Below are 27901 nucleotides of genomic sequence, written 5' to 3'. Positions count from 1 at the left end.
ACAGTGTTTCTCTCATTTTGCAGGTGTACTTTTGGGAATTTGTTTAAATCCTGGTCTGAACTGGTTTCACCAAAAAAAAAAAAAACGTGGCCAGGGTTTGCACCACTGCTTGAAGTTGTTGCTGTGTGGTTTGGCCACATGGAGGGCATGACCTTTCACTCTAACCTCTCTCTTTAACCCTTGAGGCCTGAAAAATAATCTTATTCCACTTTGTCTATTGAAATCCAATATTCAAATCCAAGACATTTCCCCAAATCCACCCAGAAATAGTTCATATATTTGAAAACTTTGGGATCTCCACTAGAACCTGAAACAACGTTCTCTGGATTTGAACAATGTTTGGCTGCACAGCATGAGTTTGAACTGACTGTCCCACCAATGCAAGAGGATAACAGATAAAACAAAATTTGTATTTCACTGAACACCTGCTGACTTTTTATGCTTTTGATGCACGACTTAATTTCCATAAATAATGTTAAATTTTGCCACAAATATATGAGCACAGTTGCCAACATCATTTCCAGTGCTTTTCAGATATGCTTCCTTTACATATATCACAAATATAACCATTTATTTTGTTCCCTTCTCTTTGTTTTTCTTGCAATTAGCTCATGCTGATTTTCCAACTTGATTTTTACTTAATTCAGATTTAATGAAATTCTTATTACTGAATACATGCCATGACAAACACAAAAAGAAGTCATTTTCAGATGTGGTAAAAAGTTTTATTTCCAATCCTTGGTCTGCATGTACAAATATCTATAAAAAGTGAACACTTTCACTTTGTATGTACATTTTGCAGCACAAGGTTAGCTTGGGGCCAACAAGAGGGTGGAGAGGAAAGGGGTTGATACAGAATTATCAATCAAATCAAATTAACCACCTACACATCTGCCAGTAAATGTCAGTATGTCTCTCAAATTTCATTCAAGTGCGAGGAAGTCATTCCTCCTCCAGCAACAGGATGCATACATACGGGAGGCAGAATAATTGATCAAAGCATCGCCATGATTCAAACACAGTACAGTCAAACCATGCAACAGACATCATCAAGTACTGTACTTCAATTCATATACTTCATATATATTTATACTCTATAGTCTTAAAATCTTTATGTGCAGCTTATATGACAAGAAATAAAATGAGCAACACCAATGGTAACATTTTCAATGCTAATCCTTGTGTTGTGTTAAGGAGTTTGTTTTCTTCACAGAGGTAATCACAGGGATCTGATCAATTAAATAGTTCTTGGGTATCTGTTAGGAATGTGGTTTAGCTCCTAGCTATGCATGACAAAAAAAGAGAGGGCAACTGTTTCCCAGCTTATGTATGTGTATTCATGTGTCTGTGTTGCACATATGTCTGCTTTTTTTTGTGTGACATTCTTTGGAAGTAGCTGCAGAAATGAAGGAAAATAACAAGAGTGGAGGAGAAAATCTTAACTTAGAGTGTAACATTTAATCAGGACAAAACACCTAGAGGGACAAAATTAGCAGGACTCTTAAAGACAGTAATGCTCCAAAACTGTGAAAGAAATAAATTAACAAGGAACATACACGTGTAGTATTAAAAGCCGCACTCAGGGCAGAATTAGTTAAAGAAGAAAACAATCATTTTTTCATCACTTTGTCCTCTGCCGGGGTCCTCCATTTCTATGCATGCAGTGTGAGACAGAGTGGTTTCTTCAAGAGAAATGGCTTGTGTGTGTGTGTGTGTACGTATGTGTGTAAAGTGTTCAGCATTCACTTTTGGTTCCCCTGATAAGGTATGGTTGAGTCATCAAACAAAGGGTTCTTCACTTCCATTTCCCCAGTCTGTCAAGGAGGGAAGAAAATTAGATTTTTAGTGATAAAACAAACTTCAGAAATTATTAGTGTTGTGCAGATTTGCATGTGTGTGTTTCTACCTACCGGTGCAAGTCCTGGGCACTCGTATACTGTAAAGTCTCCTCCCACTTCTTCCTCATCTGAAGTGACCTCGGTATCAACGACTTTTTGTTCAGGCTTGTGACTGAGAAGAAGAGGAAAAAAGATGCAAATGCAGGAAGAGAGGTAACAAGGTCAGAGGATGTGGTTGAGAATTTAAGGTCTAAATACAGAAATGACAGGAGTAAACAAGAGGGATTGGGAGGGAGTGTCAGAAAGTGAAGAAACAGAAAAAGAAATCTTACTTTCCCATCGAGAGCATCTGCTGTTTTTGATGTTGATAGTGATACATCTGAGCACTTTGGGCCAGAGTCTTATCTCCCATCTGTGGGCGAAACACACAAAGGAAGTGTGGGTGGCACATTTAAAAACTGAATCTTCGGCGCATGCTGCATACATACATCTTGTGGTTTTTGCAGAGGAGAAGTGAGAATTGAAACAATGCAAGCTCTAACATTTACATTTAGGTGTCAAAAGAGCTGTGGGCTTACCGAGCTGCCATTAGGTGTTGCAGCAGACGCGCCCGTCCCTCCATAAGCAGGGTAGTCCACCTTCTGAGCTAGATGCGATTCTTTCTGCAACCTGTGGGGGGCATCATGAATCTGAGTCTCCTGCAATACTGACAGTTGTTTCCTGCTTCTGTATTGCACAACTTGCCTCAGTTTTCAGCACAAGGTTTCACTGTGTAAAACTGGCTTGCTAAATTCTTGCTAAAAGTCCTTCTTAGTCTCCATCTTTTTTTAATATTGACTTGTGCATATGTTGCACATTTTCTTCTCTTTACTACCTCTATAATCTTGAGAGACATGCCTATTCTGTTTTAATTGGAATTAGTTACTGTTAGCCTCATTTGATAATGACCATTTTAATCAAATCAATTAAAATTCTGTGATGAATATATGCAATGTTGTGATTTTCAGATAAACTTTATGTGTAATGCAGTATGTCAACTGATAAAGATGTTTTCATTTTGTGTGCTATGTGACATTTTGGGGGCAAAATTGGGAGTATAACAAACGGAAACTGTGTTGGGAAAATTCAAACTTGTGCATGAATTAAAAAAATGTGTATACTATTGGAATGGTCCTCTCTGTATTCTTTATTTATTTGATTTGTTTTAACAGGAAAGAAAACTGTGATCAAAGTTTAGTTGCTTGCAACACTTCTTTAGTATTAATAACTGTCTGTTATAGTTTAGATGGATCATTTTTAACTGTCTTGTCAGTCTTTTTATTGCATTTCTTTTGTTATGAAGTGAATTCCATAATAATAGTGTACTTTATTCTACAGCAAAAAGACAAAATTTGATCACTTTATGTGTTCAGGCTTACTTGACGAAACAGACAGTTGCCAGGATCACTGCCACAGCGCCCACCACGACACACACTGAGATGATAACTGCAAGTTGAATCAAAAGAAAGAAGGAACAGAGCATGATAAGGATTAAATAATGAGTTATTCAGAGGGAATCGGATGACTAAACTGCTGAGACATTTATTATGGGTGCTAAATATAATTATATATGTGCTCATTTGCTCTTTATGAACTGTCATAGTCATCCTGGGTAAAATTATGCAATATATTATTATGCAATAATATGCAACATAAAACCAATAAACACAAAAATAATCAACTGTTCCTTTGCAATATATAGAGAACAAAAGAGATAACAAGTGAGGTTCACAAAAACATTTCATTGGATCAAATTTGTATCCATCATCTGTTTCCACCCATATCATGTACCAGCACCCTATGTCTGTCACTTTCTGGGTGCAGTGAAGCCATTTAAGACTGCTGTGGGCATCTGATCCCCTACCATTTTACTGTCATATTATGCTGAGGACATCAAATCATACTCACTGATAATAATGCTGTCATTCTTGTGCGCTGGCACAACTATAGGACCATCTCTGCCCTCAAGTCCCGTGGCCCTGGGCTGGGGGGTCGGTGTGTTAAGAAGAGCAGAAACTGCAGGGCGGGGGGCTGTAGTGGTGGCATGTGGGGTTTTCGGTTTGTGTTTGGAGGCATCTGTCTTGCCTTTTTTAACATCTATCTGGGAGGTGATGGCAGCTGCAGAGAACGAATCAGACACAAACAGCGACAGAGTCATAATCAACGGCTACCATGAGGGGAAAAACACAAGATTGGATGCAGGTGTTTGTCAATTAGAGCGCACGTCAGTAGATAATTCAAACCCTCTTTTACAAAAAAATAGGTTTCTATACTAGAAGGAAAAACACACACAAGTGATATGCTTGTTACTGATATGGTAGTATGTCTGTCTTGAGATTGCTCTCAAGGTTCATACCAGGATGTTTGGATTGCTTCTGTGGGTGTTTGATCTCCGCCACTTCCTGTTTTTCGATGTATGAGTGAAGATAATCGATCTCTTCATCCAAGTCAGGGTAAAATGTATTTTTGCCTAAAGGACACACAAGATTAAAAGATGGTTAAGTTTACTGTTACGCAAATCAATCTGGCTCTCAAGTTCTTAAGTATAAGCACATAAAACACGGCAGAAACAAATACTGAAGGCTTTGTGCAATTAACAAAGCACCTTATATCATAGACACAACACAGAAATCAGTCAGTAAGCACTTACAGTAACTTCATATACATTTGGTTGTACCTGTTAAATCACAAACACAGTTACCAGGGCAACAGGCCTCTGACTAAGGTAGCCGTTTGACCTACCTACCTATCAAATATGCATAGCCACAATCTACAAGTACAATGATTTACATCTGAATCCTCAAACAGAGGGCTAATCATTCATTCTCTTCACATCACTCATGTCTTATGAGTTTAGACTTTCCTATAACGGGAACATACTTTTAAGCATTTTCATTTCTGTATTTAGCTACTGTGTGACTATTGTGACAGCGAGATGCATATGGTTTAGTAGGCACGTATACATAACCGCTCCCAACCATTACACGTGTTTTTCAGACACGTGTCTCGCCTCTGAAGTGACAGACAGCGAGTGTGCCTCTACGTGTTGTTTGTTTGGAGACTGGTTAAAAATGAGACAATACGAAACAGCTTTTTAACAGCCCCTTAGAACAGACAGTTAACCACATTCCTGCAGTACAGCTGAGGTCTCCAGGGCGACGACAAGGACTGATACTGTGTGTGTGGCCGGGGGAGGAAGCATGCGGGGGGATGGGGGGGGGGGGGGGGGGGGGGGATGGGACGTGACGTGACGCAAAAGCAATCAGCTAAACCTTTGCCTCACTAGGTTTCAGTTTGCTACGTTCACAATCATATATCAAATTATCAAAGTTATTTGTGCTCAAAACTGGCAGCAAATCATGAAAAAAGTAGTTGAGAACGTGCTTCACATAAAAAGCAAATTTATTAGATCAGATTATCCGTTCAGCATCCTTGGCTAACACAAGTGCAGCTGCTTTATATGAAATTGACATTAAAACCAGTGTGACAAAATAAGTGACCATTGCCAATGAATGTATCTAAACAAATTGTGCAATTACACATTATTACGACCATCTACATCAGATTAATGATTACAGTGTCACTTTCTCTCCAGAAGGCCGGCCATCTGGCTGTGCTAATGTGTATGATATGACATGCCAGCACTTTCACTGCCTGCTTTGTTTTTTTCTTACCCCCCTCCACTAATGGCCATTTAGTGCACTCCATAGCAGGTGTCTGTGGAGGCGGGATGCACCATCTGTACTTTGCAGGTGGCTGAGAGCTCCAACAGTGCCCTGCGTGCTCGCCAGCAGCGTGTGGTAATACAGGATTGAATTTTAGAGGACACATTCAAAAGAGAAGGGAGATTTTTTTTGGTGTTTCGAAACGTGTGGATTGATTTAAAATCCGCAGAGAAATGGTTAAAAATAAATGAGCAGAGTATTGATTTCTTTATAGGAAAATCCTGGGGACTCCAACTAAGCCGAAGTTGATAATTCACCCCCCAAGAAAGTGGCGATTGTGTGTATGTGTGTGGTTTGTCACACACTGACTAAGCACGCACACCTCTACTTGTGTAAGAGAGTTTTGTCACTAGCTTGATAATGACCCATAACCTCTTGAGAGGCACCCAGGGGGCAGTTGGGTACTACAAACAAACACTAAACAGCTCAACAGGTATTGAGGGTCACACACATCTGTGCTGTCCTCTTTTCCCACTTAAAACCCATTCACATTTCTTCCTCCCCCCAAACCACATCCATGCACACACACAGTCCCTTCCTGCCTTGTTCTCATTGTCCAGAAGCTCTAAATCAGGATGATTTTACAGATCTTGTTGTTTTATTTACCTCTTTTTGGCCTACATTTGTGTAGAAATTGCAAAATATACTGTATAATTATAAATAGTATATCTTAAACACTAGAAAACAACCGCAACACAAAGGAAACCTCATCTTTGATGAATCTGAATGCTTTCAGATGAGATTTTGTGTGTTTGTATTACTAAGACTGGGTGTGTTTTGAGATATTTTGCACCAAAACTTGGCATAACAGCTATATGAACCGTAATACACCATTACCAAGGTAAAGACAGCTAAGAAAAGGAGATCATTAGCAACATGTAGTGTATCAATTTATGATCATTTTATTGGGCATTAAATCATAAAGCAGGACTATGATTATTTTCATTATTATGTTGTTTATTGAATACATTTACTGTGTCTTCAGTCTATTAAATGTTCTGGGAAAATCAAGAAAGTCTCATATTTGATATGCTGGAAGCTTTACATTACAAATGACTTATGGTTGCTCAATTACAGTGTATAATGTCTTACATATACTTGGTGGACATTCTGTTAATTGACTGATAATTTTAGCTCTGATAAAAAGACTTAATTGACTCCAAACCACATAACTAAATTTTATATGTCACCATGCTGATTTTTAATAACACAGGAACAAGTTACTGACACTGAGTCCCTCTTTAGTGACAATATCCATATTGATTTATACTAGTGTCCTGCTGCCCTCTAGTGGGCAATTTAATATATGGTATGAGGGAGGAAGAGAGGGACAGACTGTCGTGTCAGAAAACCAGAAGTCTATTGAAGGCTTCCTTCTGATCAGCCAGCATAAAGTACAAAGAGCCCTGCAAGGTTTACATCTGTCTCGTTTATGTGCTCTTCTCAGTGTTTTGAAGAAAGGTCTACAAGACGGTTAAGTTAATAGGAAAGGAACCAAAAAGGTCACTGTTAAAGCAGAGACTCGCATCTGTTTTATTAGTTAGCCTGTTTTCAAATAAGGGATTGGAACACAGTTAATAAGTAATTTTTCTTATAAAATCTAAAGTTGGTAAGGTGGTGTACCTTATAATTTTGGCTGTGAGTCACCTTCCCGCCTGCTATAAAAAGTTAGCCACAACTGACTGCAGTGCTTCGAGTCAATACAGGAAATCTATGTCCTCACCTTCAATAAACAGTCCCACCTGTCTTTCATCCATGGTTTTTCATCCAATGAAAAAAACGCAATAAAAGCCTACCTAAAAAGTCTAAAAGCCAGCAAAAAACATTAAGATTCTTTTACTCTTTCCTGGCTGTTAGAAAATGGATTAGTGGTCAGTGTCTTATAGCGTCTTCGGCTTACAAACACACAATAGCCTCTTAAGTCCAGTGTAAGCCAAGAGGCAATGATGAAAATATACAAATATGTATTTTAATATTTATTATTTAAAGTACCCTGAGAAAGCAGAATATTTAAGAGACAGATAAGTATACCTAAGCAAATCAATAGTATACTTGAAATCTTTAAAGGATATTTAACTAAATATACATTGTATAATTAATTTAATTTCACAAAAGAAGGGTTAAGGTCAGGATTAACCCACAAAAATAGAAAATTATAGAAATATTTTATCTCATTAGAAATGTGAGGTCACAAACATTCAGCTATATTAGTTACTCATGTTAAGGAAAAAAAATGCAACCATAATAGTCCTTGCCTCTACATGACTACATCATCAGGTCTAAACTAGGGTTGCACGATATTATTGGCACGTCATCGGTATCGGCCGATATAAGCTCTAAAATGAAATATCGGCATTGGCCATAACTGTGCTTCCCTCCACGGACTGTTTCACCCTGACGGTCCTGGTGCTTCCTCCGCAGGCTCCACTTCACTCAGCTGCCTGTCAGACCAGCTGCTTCTTCTAGCAGAGGCTAGCTGGCTGTGCTTCCCTCCGGCCATGCTACTGCTAACGCTCCGCTCGCCTCTCAGCTAACGTTAGCCTCGGCTCTCCATGTGGATCCAACCGGAGCATTGAACTCTACTGCTCCACCCACTTGGCAGGTTCATTAAAGTTTTAATACTGAGCTCCTGAACTCCAGTCTTCCTAAGTTCTTCCTTCATATATTGTCTTTCTTGATCATACTTAGTACAATCTATGATTGCATGTGTAATAGTCTCAGACAGCTGGAAAAAAATATGTGCATGTATCGGTATTGGCATCAGCAATCGGCTACATTGAGTTGGAAATATCAGCATATCGGATATCGGCAAAAAATCCAATATCGTGCATCCTTAGTCTAAACTGTTGCTGCTTTGCTGTTGTTACTTTCCTCACATCATAATTGGCAGCACAGGTTTGGATAAAAACTGTAGATCCATAACTGCGGGCCTAAAACTAGTGGCCACTGCCTACACAAAATGCAAAATATTAGGTACAACAATCTAAAACTTTAACAGACTTATGCATTTTGATGCTCTGGCTGATGATTAAGCACATTTACATCACATCAAACACAATGTGTGATTGTTTACAACTATAAAAAGTCTACAAAAATGCTATGTTGAAGTTATATGACTGTGTTAGTTGTACAGGGTGGAACAGTGGTAGACATTGCAAGATTGACATCAACAACCATATATCATTATATAGGCTAAAAATTCATTCTATCACTGAAAGGCTGCAAACTCTTATTTCATTGTTAGTAAACTCAAACTGTAGTTTGACTCTCCATCAGCTTCTTGACTTATCATGTTGCCAAAGTAAACTGCTGCAGGATATGTGATCATGTGCAGGTTAGGCCTCTCCAGCAGCTGTTGGGGTGTCTCTGTTTTTTTAGTTTGTTTGCTGCTCTATTGTATATCACGTCATGTAAAAATATATAAACATGCATAAAGGAGGGGGGACAGACAGAATCTGATATTTAGTTATATGTGTAGATATAAGCGAGAGAGAGAGAGCTACAGGAAGACAGAAAGAGACAGACTGTAAAATACCTAGCTACAACGAGACAGCCCTGCCTTTAGTACATACTGTAACTGTACACCATTTAACTACATACAAAGATACACACCGTTCACACTCTGTGCAGGGGGCATAGCTTCGAGGCATGGTGTGTTTACTAATGGGAGTGCACGCCTCTATGTCAAATACAAGCAGGTCCAACTTACAATAAAAATTGCTGCCTGCCTCACTTGTTCATCTGCTGTGCACTTCAATCCTCTCTGGACTGAGTGTGTGAAATTTAAGACTCCATACTAAGTGACTTCCAGTGAATACAACAGCAGAATAACCTGCTGCAATATTATGATATCAACAAGTTCAAGGCCACAGACGTACAGTATGATAATGTATGACAGAGAAGCGCTGATAGGATCATTTTCAGTGCAAGACATTAAAGAGGGGAGTGTGATTTAGAGGAATCAGTTTTATATTACAGTCAAAGATGCAGCATGACTGCAGTGACTAGAATGGGAAGATAATCCCACCTGAGGTGAGGATAAGAACCATGTCATCACAGGAGAGAAAGGGCTAAGCACTAGTGCTGATCCAGAATAAACACTTTCTATTTAGTAGAGTAATACTGTAGTCACACAGTATCTTTGATAATCGATTGGTTGATTTAATTGAAAAATAAATGATAAAGCCAATATTTCTGTCCCACTGCTGATAAATGCACTCATAGATGGAGAGGTTTTTAAAGACCAAAACATATTTGTGAATATTATTGTGGTGCCACAGATATGACTGATTTTAACAATGTTTAAGTCTGCAATGTATGACTACTTGACTATTAAAACATGTCTCATGTATAAAAAATGTTATGATCAACCATGACCCTTTAGTTGATAGCCTCACTAAGCAGCCAGCAGGGTCAGTGTAGAGGCCAAGTTATGGTCAGGTAGTAGGGAGTAAAGCAGCCTGATAGTGGTGGCTATAGTAGCCTGACAAACCACTTCCAGACTTTTGAATTTAATGTGACTATCTGCAGGCAACCAGAGAAGGCAACACAGGAGGGAAATGACAAGAGAGAATCTGGGGTGGTTGAAGATCAACACGACCGCACTTCACTCTCCATTATTCTCAGGACACTGTTGCATCCTGCTGTTCTCATACATATGTTGTCTCTGAGAAATCTGGGCTGAATCGTGCTAATTCTCTCAAAACATATAACTTTAAAAAAGTGCTTTATAATATTAATGTAATTTTTCTATAGAACGCAGAAAAGCAACTGCACTGCAGAACCAGTAAGACTGAAGTTAGAAATTTAATTAGAAGAACAAATGGGTACATTTTGTGAAGCAAACTGTGCTTGCTGACAAAGCGAAGGTTTAGTCATGAGCTTGAGTGTGTGTGTGTGTGAGACAGATAGAGACAGAGGAAACAAAGAGACGGTGAGAGAGAGAGAAAATGAACCGACACATATTGGGGATGTGTCATGTATTACAATTTCAGTTTTGAAAGATGTCTACTGTTCATGCTTCAGCAAGGACACAAAAATCTCAGATAATCAGTTAAGTCGTGAAAGCGCAGCCGTCATATTTCCTCTGAGGTGGAAACAGAGTGACTACTGAGGTGTAACTTGGTGTCAGTAATGCTGTCAAACTACTAAGGCAGCATCTGGACTGCAGCTCTTGATTCGATGCATCAAGAGACGTCCGCTGCCCCTGAGACACTGAAGTAATTTTATCAGTTCATTTCAACATTTTGTGTGGGTTATTGTATAAATATTTATGTGAGTGTGTCAGTGTGAAAAAAAGAGACAGAGTCAGAGTCTCCCATGCGGATCACTGTGTTCTGTGGTCTCCCGGGGGTTTATGTAACCACTTTAGGGAGATTAGCCAAGGTCTATGATGTACGGGATTCGCAACACCACAAAAACACACTCGCACAAAGCATCACATACTTAAAGTTATAGTCTCCATATGAAAAATGCAGAGACACAAAAAAACAATTAAATACATTATCCTATATGTAAATAGTAATAACTGATTAGGCCTTATCATCTTATAAATGCACTGAAAAAAAAAAAACCTCACTCCTTTTACATGATGTGACCTTTCTCTCCAATACATCCTCAAACTCATCTCTCTCCTATGTTTTCTTCTCTGTGTGGTGCTGCCGCAGACCCATCTAAATTATTAATTCTGCAGAGAACACACACATGTCCACAAAAAGACATAAATACACACTTCCCCACACACACACACACACACACACTTCCACATACACACATTCAAGCAGAGGCAAGCCAGCACACTCGAAGATACACAAGACTTTCTCCGTTTCTCTCTCCAATTTGTGCAGCGCCGTCTCGAAACGTGTCATGTGTGCCAGCGAGTGCCATGAAAATCAGAAAAATACGATTTATTTTTTCGCGGCTTGGCTTTTTCATTAAATGACATTAGATTCAGTGATGGAGATGAAGGGCAAGAGAGAGAGAGAGAGAGAGAGAGAGAGAGAGAGATGCATGTCATCTAAGTGATTAAAGCTGCCAGAGTGTGGGGGCGGTGCATGTGTGCGTGTATGTTGCAGACACAGCAGGAGAGGATTAAAAAAAAAAACCAAAAAAAAAAAACAACAGAGGGTCAGACTGCACCGTAGTTGTCAGCGATATGGAGGAGAGAAGCAGGGACAGCAAGGACCACGACAAGGATGTAAAGAGAGAAGAAAGCTGGATGATAAAAAAGAGAGAAATGGAGGAGATAAGGTTGAGGGAATAAAGAGATCACGCTAAGATTGATAGGGAAGGAGAAGGAAAGCACAGAATCAATAGGCAATTGAGAGAAAGAGGTGGAGTGGAAGAGAGATGTGGGCAACAAGATACAGAGCTGAAGAGAAAAGAGGCAATGACAAAGAACTAATGCGGAGTGAAAACGTGAAGCAAAACAGAGAAAGAATATGAGTCAGACAGTACATTTACATACACTTGAATAATTTGATTATAACCAAAGTGAAGCAATTGTTGTAACTGTCATTTAAACCTTGAGCAGGTTATCTAACTGGAACTGAGCGTATAATAAGAATAATCATAGCAGTGGAAATAATTTCAGGATGTTACTGTTCTCTCCCTGAAAAAGTCTGATATGTTGCATTTTATGAATATATAAGAAAGCTTTTAATGATCCAGACTAAAGCAAAGGCGCTCTCCTGCAAAGAAGTCAATCCATTCTCCCTCTTTTGTGTTGCAATTAGATGTTAGCCTGCAGGGTACCAGACATCCTTCCAGTCATATAAATTTGCACTAACGAAGCTCTTACCTTAATCTGGTTTATTCACAGTAATCAACTTATTTGCTTACATGTGAGCGCATTGGATGAGTTAGTGCGTCGGTGTGAGTGAAAAAAGATGGGTGGGGATGGGTGTCTTCTCTGTCTTCCGTTCTTTCTGTACTGAATGAATGAGTGGTTTTATTTTCGTGTCTAATCATTTATATGACACATCCCTTGTGGCGATATTCAGACACAGGAATTTTAGGATAGATTTGACATATCATAAGTTATTTTTCTCTCCTCCTATTCTGTGCTTTAGAAATATATTCAGAAAATGCAAAGACATTGTTAAAAGGGCATTTAATCAAAGCTCCACCCTCAATTCTTATCAAATCTAAATTATGATTTAAAGGACAGGAGTGAAATAAATGAATTTTGGTTTCAACCTCATTCAGTTCACAATATTCACAAATACTTTTAATTTCGTCTTCTTCTCTGTATCTTCCACTTTCAATATGTAGTAGGCAATATACCACATCTCATCTGTGCACAGATGATCTCATACTTAAATTGATTCTCACATTTATAATCTTTCTTAAATAAACAGTAAGTTCTCAATTTGGGTTTTGCCAGATTTCTTCTGCCCATTTATATATACATTTAAGCATGACTTGGTATATGAACTCCTCCATCTTTTAGAATTCACTTTCCTCAAATCCACATCCTTGTAATAAACAAAATATTTCAGCTCTCCATTCACCTCCTAGGGCTGCAACTAACAATTATTTTCATCAATCTGTTGATTGTTTTGAATGATTAATCGATAAGTCGGTCTATAAAATGTCAGAAAATGGTGAAAAATGTCGATCACTGTTTCCCAAAGCTCAAGATGCAACTTCAAATGTTTTGTTTTGTCCTTAACATCAGTCCACAACCCAAAGATATTCAGTTTACTGTCATAGAAGATTTGAAATACCAGAAAAAAATCACCTTTGAAAAGCTGTAACCAGAGAATTCTGGCATTCTTTTCTTAAAAATGGACTCAAAATGATTATCAAAATAGTTTGTCAATAGACTAATCAATTAATTGACTAATTGTTGTAGCTTTATCACCTCCAATAGAAGAATGTGCATGTGACATTGTCTTTTTCTTCATACCATGCTGATGGTGCCTCTTCCTCACTACACAGCGTCCTTCCTCGTTCTCTTCCAATGGGGAGAGGCAGGGGCCACAGTGGGAGGAGCCAGGCTTGCAGAAGTGGCGTCCCTCTTTGGCACAGTCTATATGGAGAGGGCACTTACTGCCAGCTGAGTGAAAGAGAGTGACAAGAGTTTCATAAGTATCCAAACCATACTGTTGTGATGCAGAAATGATTGTGCCAGTTAAATTACCGTCTTCGTTTAGAGTCAAGTACTATGAAAATGTTCCCAAAAAAGAAATGCTTTGACTTTAAAACCGACTCACTCATTAGTGGATGTGGAAGCTCTCAGCTCCACTCAGAAATACAACATCTGCCCTATTACAGAGCGTCTGCTGATGTAAGAGTTACATCACAGCTTCACCAAATTTTTTTTTAAATAGTTCTTAACCTCTTTCAAGGTTTCCATTTGGGTGAGGTTTGCCAGATAGGACAGATATATTTGACTGCAAAAAAAGGTACATTTTGTATCATTTTCTGCATTTCGCAATGTGGTGTGCCCCACCTGCTTGGCAATGCAATCAGTTTAGATAATCACTTGACCTGATTACTGCCAGTTTGAAAGCTGAGCTCAAACACTGTAGACACACACACACACACACACAGCTTGAGAGACACACAGAGGGAGAAGTGGGTTACAGAACCACAGCAGGTGTGTTTGGTTGCAGAGGGCAGGTGGAGCACTGGGACGCTATCAGAGCGGATAATGAGCCCAGCAGTGCTGCACAGTGGGGCAGCTAAAGGTGAACAGCACAGCAGGCGCTGATACTGGCATAACAGACAGGAGGTGATTTAAGTTGGGAGAGAGAGTGGATGAATCCAGGTTGTGGTATAAAGGGTCTCAAAGGTCAGGGTTGTTCATGTCTCTTGGTGAGAGATCGGTGTTGTGAAAACTCCCTTTGTGAAAAAATGTGAGGAGAGATCAGACGGTTTGAGTTTGGTGGGTCGTGCATTTGCAGCAGATTTATGGGATAAATTATTTAAGGATTTAAGAGTGTTAATACTTTAAGTGTTTAAATGATCTACAGAACTGGTCAAACAGGCCGACTGTATTAAACTGTGATAAAACAATAAATCAGACCTCATTTAGTTACTATGTTTTTTTCTGTTTGGTAACACAGTCCAGTCCTTTCTCCTTCCGTAACCTAATTATTTTTTTAATCTCTACATAAGAGAGAATTACACATCACGGGAGATCACTGTAAGAGAATGACCTCCATGGCAACAAGGCCTGCAATATCAGTGAAGATGCGTTGTTGAAGGAGCAGATGTGCAGAGAGGGAGTGCTGGTGAGATGAAGAGCAGATAGAAGAGGGGCAGAGGACTGGTGCTTGCCTTTTGTACCTGTGTACACATATATACATACATAGTGTGTTACTATCCATCCACCCATTTTCCCCCATTTCTATTTTTATCAAAAAATTCCTGTAAACCAAAACAAGAAAAAAAATGAGACTGGACTGAACAGTTCAATTTATTTGTAAGGTCACCTTAAATAAGAATAAACCACATTGAATGATTTAATCTGTGTTAATCTATTAATTTTGAATTTTCATAACTTTGCACTTGTATGGATTAATTACATATTTATGACCATATTTGAAATATATTGCCACTTTCCACATACTCCTACATACAGAGCTGCAACAATTAGTCCGTTAATTGATTAGTCGATTGACAGGAAATCGGCAACTATTTTGATAATCATATAATCGTTACTGATTTTCTTTATCATATGTGATAGTAAACTAAAAATCTTTAAGTTTTGGACTGTTGGTCAATCAAAACAAGAGAATTGAAGACATCACCGCAGGTTCTGAGAAATTGTGAAAATTCTGCCATTTTTTCACAATTTTTAAACATTTTAAAGACAAATGGATTATTCAATCAATCGAGAAAGCAATCAGCAGATTAATCAATGGTGAAAACAATCATTAGTTGCAGGCCTACTCTACTACTGCTGCTTTGTTATACTTGTTTTTTGGCATGATAAACTTAAGTCTTTTGACTAAATGTTTAAATGTTTTGTGGACTGTTGTTTGGCCTGGGCTTTAAGGAAAAATGTATAAATTCAGATTTAGGTAATAGGGTCTAAATTTTTAAGGTAAATACAGCTGTTCTGAATTTCTGTCAAACCTTCCCTGCCTGAAACACTAAAACTACAGTTGAACACTACTGGAAGCTAACTAAACTAAGAAAGAGATGCTAATGTAAATCTCAAACTTTCAACATTACAAGAGTGTAAACAACAACAGATAGCAAATCAAATACTAACATATAAACATTATACATACAGCGTACACAAACACACAAGGATATAGGCATGTCTACACCGTAGGTACACACACACACGTGTCCACATCTCCTGTTATTGATTGGATTGATGCCTCAGGGAGTCAGTGGCAGAGTGACACGTGTAATCTGAGATGCTTTGTTTTTCTTTCAGTTTGGGTAAAACATACAGGCAGAGAAACAAATAGAAACAGAAACAGACAGGCCCAGGAGGAAGGAGAGGGAGTTTGGTGAGGTTGGTGATGGGAGAACATGAGCCCCTCTAATTTTTGAGAGTGAAAATGACGTATTTACAAGTAGAACAGCAAGTGTTTTACTTAATGCCATGAATCACATGGCCACAAAACTAACATGCAGGTAGACAACTCCCTTTGATTGTTCTCACGCTCTGTCTTTTTTCTGTTCCCACGGCCTAGCAACGACTCCGTCACCTTTAAGTTTAATTGCTGCTTCAACTGCCGCGTTGCCAAGTTATTCCACAGCACTGTGAGTGTAACGTGCTAATGTTCCGAGCCCCCTCATTCCTGATAACGTCCAAGATTATTCTCTCTCTGTCGATTATTTTCTCTCCTCTCCCTCCCTCAGTTGTCGTGGCACCTATTTTTACCCGCCATGTGCTTTCCTTGTCTTTACCCAGCAGATATCAAACCCTTGTTTAATCTTGTCACATGTTCTTATTGATTTCCCTCAACCCCATACAGAAAAAAAGTGTCACTAGAAATAGATTGTTCTGTCCTTGTCCTGGGAGTGTGTGCACTTCGTGATTGTCCGACACTGAGTGAGTGGAGAGTGGAATAGACTCTTGGGCACTTGTCGGTGTGCATGTGCATGCTGTAAGACTATACAAGACTTCATGCAGAGAACACTGACCTGCTAGTTTTGATTATTGCTCCCATGCACACGGATATATGCAGACTCTGCTTTGTTCTAATACTGCCGCAGTAGATTGGGACAGGATAAGTCCCAGATAGAGAGGGAAAAATTTGTTTGTTCATCAGTTCAAGCACTAGATCAGTCTAAAAGATTTTATTAACTATAAAGAAGCCTTTGCTTTTGTTTGTTTTACTGGTTTTATTTTGATTTTGTGTTGAATAGTGCATGGCTGTGATTGATTGCAAAAATACTTGGCGTAAGCAAGCAATGACATCAGTGAATCATCTCGGTCAGGGGAAGCACAAGAGCCCATAATCAAGGCTTCCACTAACAACTCCATACCAAGCCAAAGCCTGACCCATGACCGTGCTAGTATCTCCTAAAATATGCTGCCATGTCCCCTTCACTCCTTTCATTAGCTGCCTCTCCCCATCTTTGATCTGGTAACTGTCTGAAGATCAAGGGCTGTTTAGGCCCAGATCAGGTGGAGAAGACTACACTCATGTCACAGATCAAACAGCCCATTCCTATCTCAAAGTTCTTGACCTTACTTCATTGTGAGAATTAGCCAATTTAGAATTTAGATTTGTCAAATATCTGCTTGAGTGTTTGGATGTGTGCACATTATTAGTGTAGGGAATCACACGTACTTATTGGTGATACATCACATGACTAAATAGGAGAAACTACCTTGAATATGTAGTTTTGAGCCATGCTGATGGCGTGGCTCTAGGGATGGCAATGCCGGTCAGTCAGACGCTTTGATCCACTTTGGTACCCAGAGGATGAATCTTAATGCTTTTGGTGATCCTCTCACTTTTCACCTGGAGCCATTATCAGGTCAAAATTTTAATTTGCCCAAAACTTTGGTTTATGATGGTCAAAGCTAATGACATTCCTATCAACCTCAACTGTATTTTGTGTTAAGTGCTGATGAACAACAGTTTGCTATTGTGAGCATGTTGATGTTAGCATTTAGCTGAAAAGCACCACAGTGCAGTACAGCCTCACGGGGCTGCTAGCATGGCTGTAGACTCTTAAGTCTTGTTTAAACAAACAGTGTAGACACACTTTCACATCTATTTTGTCAAGGTACTGAGCCCACAATTTGTAGGGAAGCAGAAATCAATCATATATCATTTTCATTCATTGCATTATGAAGCACTTTCAGTTTTACAGAAATTTATGGACAAATTATTCAAACATACACACAACATTATCTTCACAAGTGCTATTATCTAAATGTCATGTAGCCTGATCAGAACAGCACGACATATTGAGATACTGGTGTAACTCCAGCAATAATGTATTGCTAGAGACTTTATCTCAGTGCATCGCTGAATCATTTACTATATTCTCCAGACCCTATGTCATCATGCACAAAAAAAGACCATTTTAAATTAGCCTTTCATGATACATTAATTAATCACTGGTGTCTAAGAAAAAAGGGGAACATGCCTTTCATCCCTGTTATGAATGGGAGAAAGCAAGGTGTAATGCAGTTAGAATCTCAGCATCACTGGTCAACACTTCATCTGTTATTCATCACATGGAAAGTTAATGTGCTGGAACCTATTGCAGTCACATGAATGCATATAATTATTCTCCCCACACACAAACACAAACACACACCCAGAAACAAACCTACTGTATGTGTGCTTCATTATGGATGTGTTAGGCAGGGGAACGGTGAGAAAAAGAGGGTGAGGAAAAAGCAAAGCAAGTGTGAAAATCTGGGCAGAGCTGTTGCCAAATAAATCAAAAACTGCCTTCATTATCTTTCAACAGCAGTTGTCATGAAAATGTTTGCTTATGATTTCATTGTAATAATGTGCTTTTGGTGCACCAGTAGTTGAAAAGGACACACTGACTTAATCATTATCATTTCACCAAACTCACCAACTCACACTTACATAACTTGGCACTTTTTCTAAACACAGATGAGCCAATAAAGATGTTCATCATAATAATCATATGACAAAAAAGCTCAAATCTATTTAGCGGCATAACAAAGCCACCACAGTGACATAATGTCAAGTCACCATAGGAGGTGGCCTTGCATCAACATTCCTCCCACACAGTGCTGTCGCACACTAGAGAGCTCAATCAAGGAGACAGGAAGAGAAATACAAAACAAGAGACAGACAAGGAGATGGAAACAAAAGAAAATGGGGGGGGAAAAAACACACATTCCTGCAGAACATTGGGTTGTTTGGTATTGGTGAAGATAGCGGAGGTGTAAAAGAACATGTAACTCAGGGACTTTCATCTAAATGGGAGTTGTGTGTTTAGGGTGCAGGAGTGGGGACCGCATTGGGTTCAACAAAAAACCACAGCAGCCGTCTTCAAAAAGTTGAACCAGAATTAACTCTTACCAAAACGCTGCAGTGGCTAATTACATAAGCCGGCAATCAAACCAACGATACCTATGGGGGGAAGACCCTTGTTCATTTGATGACTTTGTTGTGGGCTTCCCCATCCATTTTAAAAAAGACAAGTGAAAAAAAAAGAGAGAGCAGCGAGCTAGATAGTGAACGAAGAGAGCAAGGGGCGGTAGCGAGAACAAAGCTGTGAATCAGAGAAATAAAACTTTATTTTCTAATTGTTTCACGGCAGTTACGTTCTAAAGCATAAATAAACACGCCTACATCTCCGCACAACCCTGCGGGAAAGTGCTGCATTGCCGGATTCGGTGTGAACGCGGCCTCAAAGTAGTCCTTGGAACGAGTGAAAAATTACTTTTCGAACCATCTGCTGCTGCTGTTGCCAGGCTGTGTGCTCAGCAGCGGCTCTGCCAGGAAGAACCGAGAGGCAAACAGAGGCATTCTCACACAGCCTGGCAAACACCTACACACTCAGACACACACAGGCACGCACACACAAATACGCACAGCAAGCGTGCACACACTTTCATGTCAGCGTTAACTTGTGTTCCTTCAAGCTGTTTTACAGATACAATACAACAAATGATACCAAATCTGTAATTGTGTGTGTGTGTGTGTGAGAGAGAGAGAGAGAGAAAGAGAGAGAGGGAGAGGAAGAGGAAGAAGGAAAGGGGGCCAGAGGGGTCGTACATTCCCATTGTGTGCATTTCCTGACCCTCTGATAGCAGTCAGGAAGTGAGCCACTCTAAATCAAGTGGAAACATTTGAGAGCTCTGCTGAGCACTCTTCACTTGACATCCAAACACAGTTTATTTCCACATGGATAAAGTGTGTGTATGTGTTTGTATGTGCTTGTGTGTGGCTTTTGGTGTAACCATGGCAAAAACAAATACCAAACAGCCTGTTTCTGATGCTTAATTTTCATTAGCATCAGCTGGGAGAAGCACTGCTATTCTCTGATGAGTTAGGATTGGATGATATGACGATATACTATATAAACCCTGAGACAATATAAATTTGTCTTTGTCCGAGATTTTGTCATATGATTTTTGTGCCTTGATTTTTCAAGTACTTACTTTACCAAATTAGCCAAAAACAATAAATCTCAATTGGTTTTCCAGAAAATACACAATCTCTCAATATATGTTGACACAAAGTTATATACACAAGAAAATAGAGGATATTAGGGCTGCAACTAACGATTATTTATTCATTATCCATTAATCTATCGATTATTTCCTCAATTCATCAATTAGTTGTTGATATGAAAATGGTGAAAAATATCCATCACTGTTTCCCAAAGATGATGTCCTCAAATGTCCACAATCCTAAGATGTTCAGTTTGCTACAGAAGACTAAAGAAACCAGAAAATATTCCCATTTGATAAACTGGCACAAGAGTAATTTTACCTTTAATTGTTGGCATTTAATTTAATCGTTAGCAACTAATCAATTAATCGACTACAATTGTTGCAGCTCTAGAGGATATAGAGGATTTTATTCATATTACCCACTACTAGTGTAACTTCAGGAAAAAGACACTCCAACACAACTTACTATTTGGGAAAAAACCAACAATTTACAATCAGGAACATTGTAAATCGCTTTATCTGTCGCTAGAACAGCGACAGTTAAATATTGGCATTGAAAATAACATTTGGCAGTGAAAACAAACCCTGAAATGAAAAAAAAAAAAACATTGGCATTGAAACATTTGTATTGGGAAAAGTTGTATTGGCACTGAATCAACTATTGGCACTGAAAAAAGTTCCACTGAAAAATAAAACATGGACAAAAAGACATGAAGAACAAATCTGAAGATTGACATTGAAAAACATCATAATGAAAAAAATATCTAAATAAAATAGGATAATAAGATTGTAAGACTGTAATTTCTTTAATGCCCGTATTTTATTTTTCAGTGGAACTTTTTTCAGTGCCAATACTCGTTTCAGTGCCAATACAACTTTTTCTAACAAGTGTTTCAATGCCAAGGTTTCCTTTTTCAGTTCAGGGTTTGTTATCAATGCCAAAATTTAACTGTCACTGTTCTAGCCCCATAAAACCAGTATTAATGAAAGCAAATGATGGATTAGGCAGAAAGTTGTTAAAAGATAAAATGATTGATATGTATAACACATTGTTAGCATTAAGACAATAAAAATGAACTGAGAAGACAGCAAACAATGGCATAATATAACAATAATGAACACATTCTGTACTCCTTGGATTAGCATTAATTTCAAGTAATAGACAGAAGAAACGAAAAGAAATGAGACTGCAGTTTGGTGATGATATATGTTTTTTCCCTGGCTTTGTGTAGCCAAGTTTGGCCAGGAAGTAAAACCACTTTGAACAGTGACAAAGGGAAGCAAAGCGCAGGTTTCGAAGTCAACTCCCACATGATTGTCACAGAAAAAACTGCTTCATCAGCCACCTTCATAACTGTCTGAACAACGTAGCGGAAAAAAAGCCTGCCACCTCAACCTAGATTGCTTCAATTCTAAGAAAACTGCATCAGACAACCCTGATCTTAAATTAAATACTGACTCAATGCACGGAAACTGTCTACTTTATCAGTTTCAGGATACTCATCTAATGTAGGTGTTGGTTTCCCACGGTAATCTGATGCAGTGGCTCTTACATGTAAAGTTTTTTTGCACACTTGGTGGAAAATGGGGCATGTCTTTGAACCTGTTTAACACGCATTTGCAAACACACACACACACACACACACACACACACACATCAGATAAAGATGGATCAAGGTGATGATAGAGATAATAAAGGTGAAAGGGAAACTAATCAAAAAGGTGTCTCGGTTTCTCATTTTAACTACTCTCGTGGTGCTGTCATGTCTCTTCTGCCTTATCGCTCCCTGCTTCAGTCATTTGTCTTTTCTGTTGCAGTAACTGTCTGTCATGTTGACAATAACGAGTCTAACTCATACACAGGGGATAATTACTGTGTCATTATCATTAGAGTGGAGCGGAGCAGCACACCCCACGGCAAACAGAACAAAGGTTAAAGGGATTTATACAAAGACAGCATGTAGGTGGCAAATAAAAGCTCCTTGATTCATTCTTTTTTCTTTTTTCTTTTTCGTGGTCATTGTGTTTGTCAGTATTGAAACTAGTCTGTGATGCAACAACAACATCTTTGAAAGCTGATGCAATTATTGAGTATTTCTTAAACTGGACTTAATGATGTAATCTACTGCCACAAATGAACTGGGCTACTTTGGTTGATAATTACCTTAAAATAACCCAGTATCATGTTATTAGAAGCACTTGCTGTGGTATCTAAAAGAGACAGATTTGTGGGTATGTGTGTCATAGCTGATAAGTGTGTTTCTGATATCATCGAGGCTTCGTAAGTATTTAAATCAGCTAAACAGGCACTGCCATTCTTGGTAAGGATATGGGTACAGACAATTCTGTCAATTCTGTTTCAATTTTCGCAGTTCCGTTCATGCAAAACCGCAGACCTAGTATAGCGGCTGCTCAGTGATTTGTCGTTTTTAAATTGCCACCGCCGTTTGAACATTAAAGGTAGTAAAACTGAGGGAGCAACCCTGTACAATCTCAGATGATGTGATTCCTGAAAGAAACAGCTGAAACGGTGCTGACTCTGGTTTGACCAAATGTCTGTAAGTGCTCTGTAAGTTGATTAATTGTGGTCCTCTCATTTCCTGGAGAGGTCTGGTGGTGAAACAGCAGGCTCTCAAATGAAAAGGTCGGGCAAAGAAAGGAAGAGAGAGAGAGAAAGAGCTGACGAACGCTGGTAATGTAAAATTCCCTCAAAGACCACACAAGCTACATAAAAGCTCCATTTGAAACCAAGAGTTCTTGTTAGGTTTTTTTTATTTTTCTAAATTACTTCCTGGAAACAATGAGTTCACACACAATATATCATAAATGAGACAATAAAACGGTAAAAAAAATTGAAGGCTTGACATTTCCCTGCATCATTTATATTAATTTGGGCTAGAAATGATGATTCTTTGTGTCACTGTCTACAGAAAGTATTGAAGCACTTAAATAACCTCACGTTATATCTCTCTCTCCTTACAGTTCTGGAAAAATTCCCCTTTAAAGCTTTATTCAGTTCACTACCTTGTTCCTCATTCCACTACTTCCGTTTCCGGGTGTCTGTATGTGAATCTACAATTCATTACCTGTTCTTCAGCCCGCAGATATTTTGTGAGTTTCCATCAAAACCTTTTTAGGAGTAGTATTTTTATTGACACGTCTGGACAGAGCACAGTTCAAACTCACTCCAACCTGACAGCTTTCATGAGGTTAAAGAGCAGATTTGCTATTGAGCCCAAGGGGGAACATAAGAATGTCACCTAAACCATACCTTGTCTTTTAATTGCATACAAACATATGCAAGCCATACTTAATCTCTAATCATATGAGGATACGAATCATTACGTTTGAACCCAGTCATCGACTCGGTGGTCTTTATGTCCCCCTGACAGTGTGCATGTGTCGTTCCACCTGACTGTTGACTGCTCTCGATCCCCACTACAATGCAGATGACTGATCCTGCCGCAGGGTATAAAAGGTGATTGAAAAACACCATCAGGCCAGCGCCTGCGTGTGTCTGTGAGAGAGACACAGCGTGACATAGAAGACATGAATCGTTAATGCTTAAGCCTTGTGTAGGAAAAGGCCGGAGGCAGAGGCTCGCTGAATAATAATCACACCAATTCTATGTGGGTTTGGTGAGTGACAAACCTGGCATTTAAAGGTGGCAGCACAACGATGATCAGAATGAATAAGAATACAGAGAAGTGAGGGTGATGTTTGCACAGTGAATGCTAAAATTAGAGCAGCAATAACATGTGAACAAACTGTTTTATCTGTGAAAAAAAAATAAATACTGTTAATTCAATGCACCCCAATGAGCCTGAATTACACAACAAATTCAGCAAGTTTAGGTGATTAATTTTGTATCTCAGCCAGCCAAGCACACTTGACATAGTTTATGTAATCAGTCGGGTTTATGGAGATTTTGGATTAGTTCCATCCCAAGAACCCAATGTTCTGTGAAAGCTTTCTGGCGTATTTACACATGGTGATGTGTCGATGTTTGCTGAATCAACCACCTGATTACTATGCACTTCATGCTGTTGCCACACTCCAGCAAAAATCCTCCTCAAACCTGACTCGCTGCAACACTGGATGTGTTTTTTTGAGGTTTTGTAGATGCTTCCTGTACATTTAAATATCTTTAACTAACTTCCTTTCACTTAAAAATCACAGTGGGGTAGATATGACTCCAATGACATTCTTGAGTAGCCACATTATGCAATGTGCTGTCATCACTCGTCTCACATTGTGGTGTAAAAGGTGTTATTTCGCCTTGTCTTGTTATTTCAACACAGCACAAGCAAACAATAGTCCGCATACTGACACAATGTAACACAAAAGCTGCGTTCAAATGTAACAGGTGTCCAAACATGTCAAGCATCACACGAGCAAAACCCTGTGACTGCTGATGACACCAAACATATTATTCTTTTCTGAACATGTAAAACAAGAAAAACACTGGTGGCTACTGCCAGAAAAAATGCTCTTTTTGAGCATTTGAGGGAGCAAGACTTTTCAAATTTTCCCTATGGGGAAAAAACAAGTGCAGAAACTGCGTCATCACCTCTCTATCCTCTTTATTGTGCACAAGCAAAACAAACACACCATTTTAATTTCATGATCAGACTTCAGTGGGTTGGAGTCATCCACTAGACGACTAGACTGTGCGTGGATGGATTTGTGTTTGGGTGGAATAAAAATATATTAAAATCTATAAATTTCACAAATATGTGTCCAGGGAAAGGCAGTAAATGTTCAGTGCGAGGGCAGAGTGTGTGCGTGTGTCCCTCAGATGGAAGATAAAGATTACATATAAGAGTCCAGCTGTCGGTTCTCCCACAGGGTTTCTGTGTTAAAAGCTGAGAGGCAGATTATCTCTCCGGCACACATCAACAGCGACAATCACTGACGCACACACACACACACACACACACACACATACACATAAAAGTGCACTCATGTATGTATGGAACATTTCCATTTTTAACATCTTTAACAATACAAAGAAGCAAAACTGTTCAAACCAGTTTCCTGTTATCAGATTAACCAGTAACTCAAAAGAGTTACTGGTTATTGGTCAAATATTTACTGGTTAATCTGGTCAAATATTAAACAATCAAATCCCATTTTCAATAATGTTTTGTTCATTTTAAAAAAGTACAAACTATTGCTTGTTTTGCTCCATTTGCAATCATTATAAACCAAATTATTTTGATTTTATTGCTGCTGCTCAGATTAACTAGGCAGTAACTGTTTTTAAAATATCAATAGACTCAGTAGCTTACAGGCATTTGCCATTATTTCTAATACACTAAATAGAAATTACTGATCTACTCAATCAATCCATCAAAGCAAGATCAGTTCATTAATAATGAAAAATGTCACCCTGTATCACAATATATGACTATTCTTCCTCGTTTTCTACATAGATATACTATCATATGTGACACAGCCTTTAAAACATGAGTTAGGATAGTGTAACATAAAATAATAATAATAATAATCTTGAGCTATTTCTAAAGGAGTTACAAGGAAATGCATTGAATAACCAGACAAGGAAGGGAATGTGCATTTTTTCTCACTCACTCAGACGTAAAACTAGCTACCTGTTCAACCTGTCCAAAACGGTCATCTGAACTCATGGGACGTCACATATTATCAAACTACTTTATCAGAAACAAAACTGACACCTTAAAGCAACCACCAAAGTAAATAAAACACACTTGTCTCACTAAAACGCTCTATTTGGTGAGTTTTAAATGTTGTATTTTGACACAAAAAAAGCCGCTGCCTCGCTGGTCGACAGCTGCCACGAGCCTCATCCGTTGAAGATGCCCCGGTAACGTTAACGGTTACTGACAGGACAGACAGTCCCGGGATATTTGAAAATAAGCTTTCGAGGATAATTGGATTGTCTGGTGGCGGCTCTGTGATTGTTATGTGTGTGTGTGTGTGTGTGTGTGTGTGTGTGTGTGTGTGTGTGTGTGTGTGTGTGTGTGTGTGAGTGTGTGTTGTTGTGGAGCTTTTGTTACCTGGGAGGCTAGCTGTGGCGGGGATGACACAGAGCAGGACCGCGGCCAGCAACAGCAGCGAGGCCCGGCGCAGGCGTCCGTTCCGCGGGCTGGAGAGCGACAGCATCCTTGGGGTCTTTCTCGGGGACGGAGAACCGGAGACGGGGAATTTGTTGTCATTCCCCCATCACTTTTGTTTTGATGTTTTTTGTTTTTGTTTTTCTGCGAGCGAGCGAGCTTCAGCGAAAAGTATTCACAGCGACTGGCTGAGCAGGTGACACCGGGGACGTGGACTGTCCACACACTGCGCACTGTAATCCGTGGCAGAGCTAAAGATAGCGGAGCTTCAAGCAGGGGAGGGTGGGTGTGTGTGTATGAGTGTGTTTGACATGCTGCCTTCATGGTCTCCTCGTAAACTCATAAATAAAAACACGCAGACTTGTCACATAACAGACAGCAGCGTTGTCGTGTGTTTTCCCACATTATTTTGCTCCTTTAAAAAAAAACATTATTATTATGTAGACAGTCAGAGGTTGGCAATGTCCTGTCAATTAGATTTCATCGGATTTAAACATTAAATATAGTAAAATAATGAAATAGTGTTCCCACCGCAAAGAAAAAGACCAAAAGAAAAACAAAAAATTTAATTCAAGGTCCACTTTCAAGAGCTTTCAGCCTTTCAGCTTCATCTCAAGGTCTTCTTCAGCTGTTGGAATTTGCTCAGTTGTCATGGTGATAGCTCAGTTGTCAACTAAGCTTAGATGGAGTAAAATGAATGCCAGGAAAATAGCCTAGAATGACTCAATATATAATCATGATTAAATATTCATTTTAATTTCAGTTTGTAATGAAGTTTCTATTCTCACACCATGACAAATATGAAACATCAGTGAAACTTTCCACCTGTAAATTTAATATTTTATGTTTTTACCGTAACCTCCCCCACACAAATGTTGATCCTTACAATGGAGATGTGACTGTTTCCCACAGTACCTGAAGGCAGCAGTTTACAGAGCGATTAGCTGGGAAACGGGCACAACGCATGAGGTACGTGAGACGTGATGACGTGGAAAACCGGTTTAAATGACAATAGTGTGTTTGCAGCAGTCTTGCAGACCTACACGACACCCACTTTACTAGACAACACAACACCCCGACCCCTAACGCTAACCCAGTGGTTCTCAAACTCTTTCATGTCAAGGACCCCTAAACTGACACAAATTAGACCACGGACCCCCATCTGATAAGATTTTTGCTTTTAGATGTTTTATTACAGCAAGTGTATGAAATCCATGACCAAAATAGTCATACATTATGTCATTGTGTTACTTATGGATGGAATTATAGTGAAAATAAACCATTCCCCTATTTGCTGGGGACCCTCTGGAACCCCTTCAAGGACCCCTGAGGGTACCCAGACCCCACTTTGAGAACCACTGCCCTAAACATCTCATGGCTCATGCCTGAACCTAACCAAGTGGGTGTGTCATTAAGTAAAGTGGGTGTGTCGTGTAGATACTAGGAGTTAGCAGATAGACTTGCTTGGTTTGAGTAACATTAATAATAAGATAATGATATAATATGATATATAATAATATGATTTATAATATGATGTGCTTAGTTGGTTTACACATATATGCTGTCTGTGATAAAAATGAGAATCTTGTTTTAATGCTGATAAGTTTAGCTTGT

The 27901-nt window shown here is 39.1% G+C and overlaps 1 protein-coding gene across 1 annotated transcript; it reads right to left on the bottom strand.

Annotated features, from left to right (window-relative positions):
* Positions 1 to 711: 711 nt before the first annotated feature.
* npdc1a (neural proliferation, differentiation and control, 1a) lies at positions 712 to 26562 on the bottom strand. The gene is made up of 9 exons (XM_067575317.1): positions 26231 to 26562; positions 13512 to 13661; positions 4234 to 4347; positions 3786 to 3995; positions 3257 to 3323; positions 2417 to 2507; positions 2171 to 2250; positions 1911 to 2010; positions 712 to 1814 (listed from the first exon to the last, which is right to left on the bottom strand). The coding sequence occupies exons 1-9, from the start codon at positions 26334 to 26336 to the stop codon at positions 1743 to 1745; spliced, it is 990 nt and encodes a 329-aa protein (XP_067431418.1). The 5' UTR covers positions 26337 to 26562; the 3' UTR covers positions 712 to 1742.
* Positions 26563 to 27901: the final 1339 nt, after the last annotated feature.

The sequence above is a fragment of the Thunnus thynnus genome, chromosome 19 (assembly GCF_963924715.1).
Source record: "Thunnus thynnus chromosome 19, fThuThy2.1, whole genome shotgun sequence".
Taxonomy (NCBI): domain Eukaryota; kingdom Metazoa; phylum Chordata; class Actinopteri; order Scombriformes; family Scombridae; genus Thunnus; species Thunnus thynnus.
Note: the sequence above shows the minus strand (reverse complement) of the source record. Positions and strands in the feature narration are given on the sequence as shown.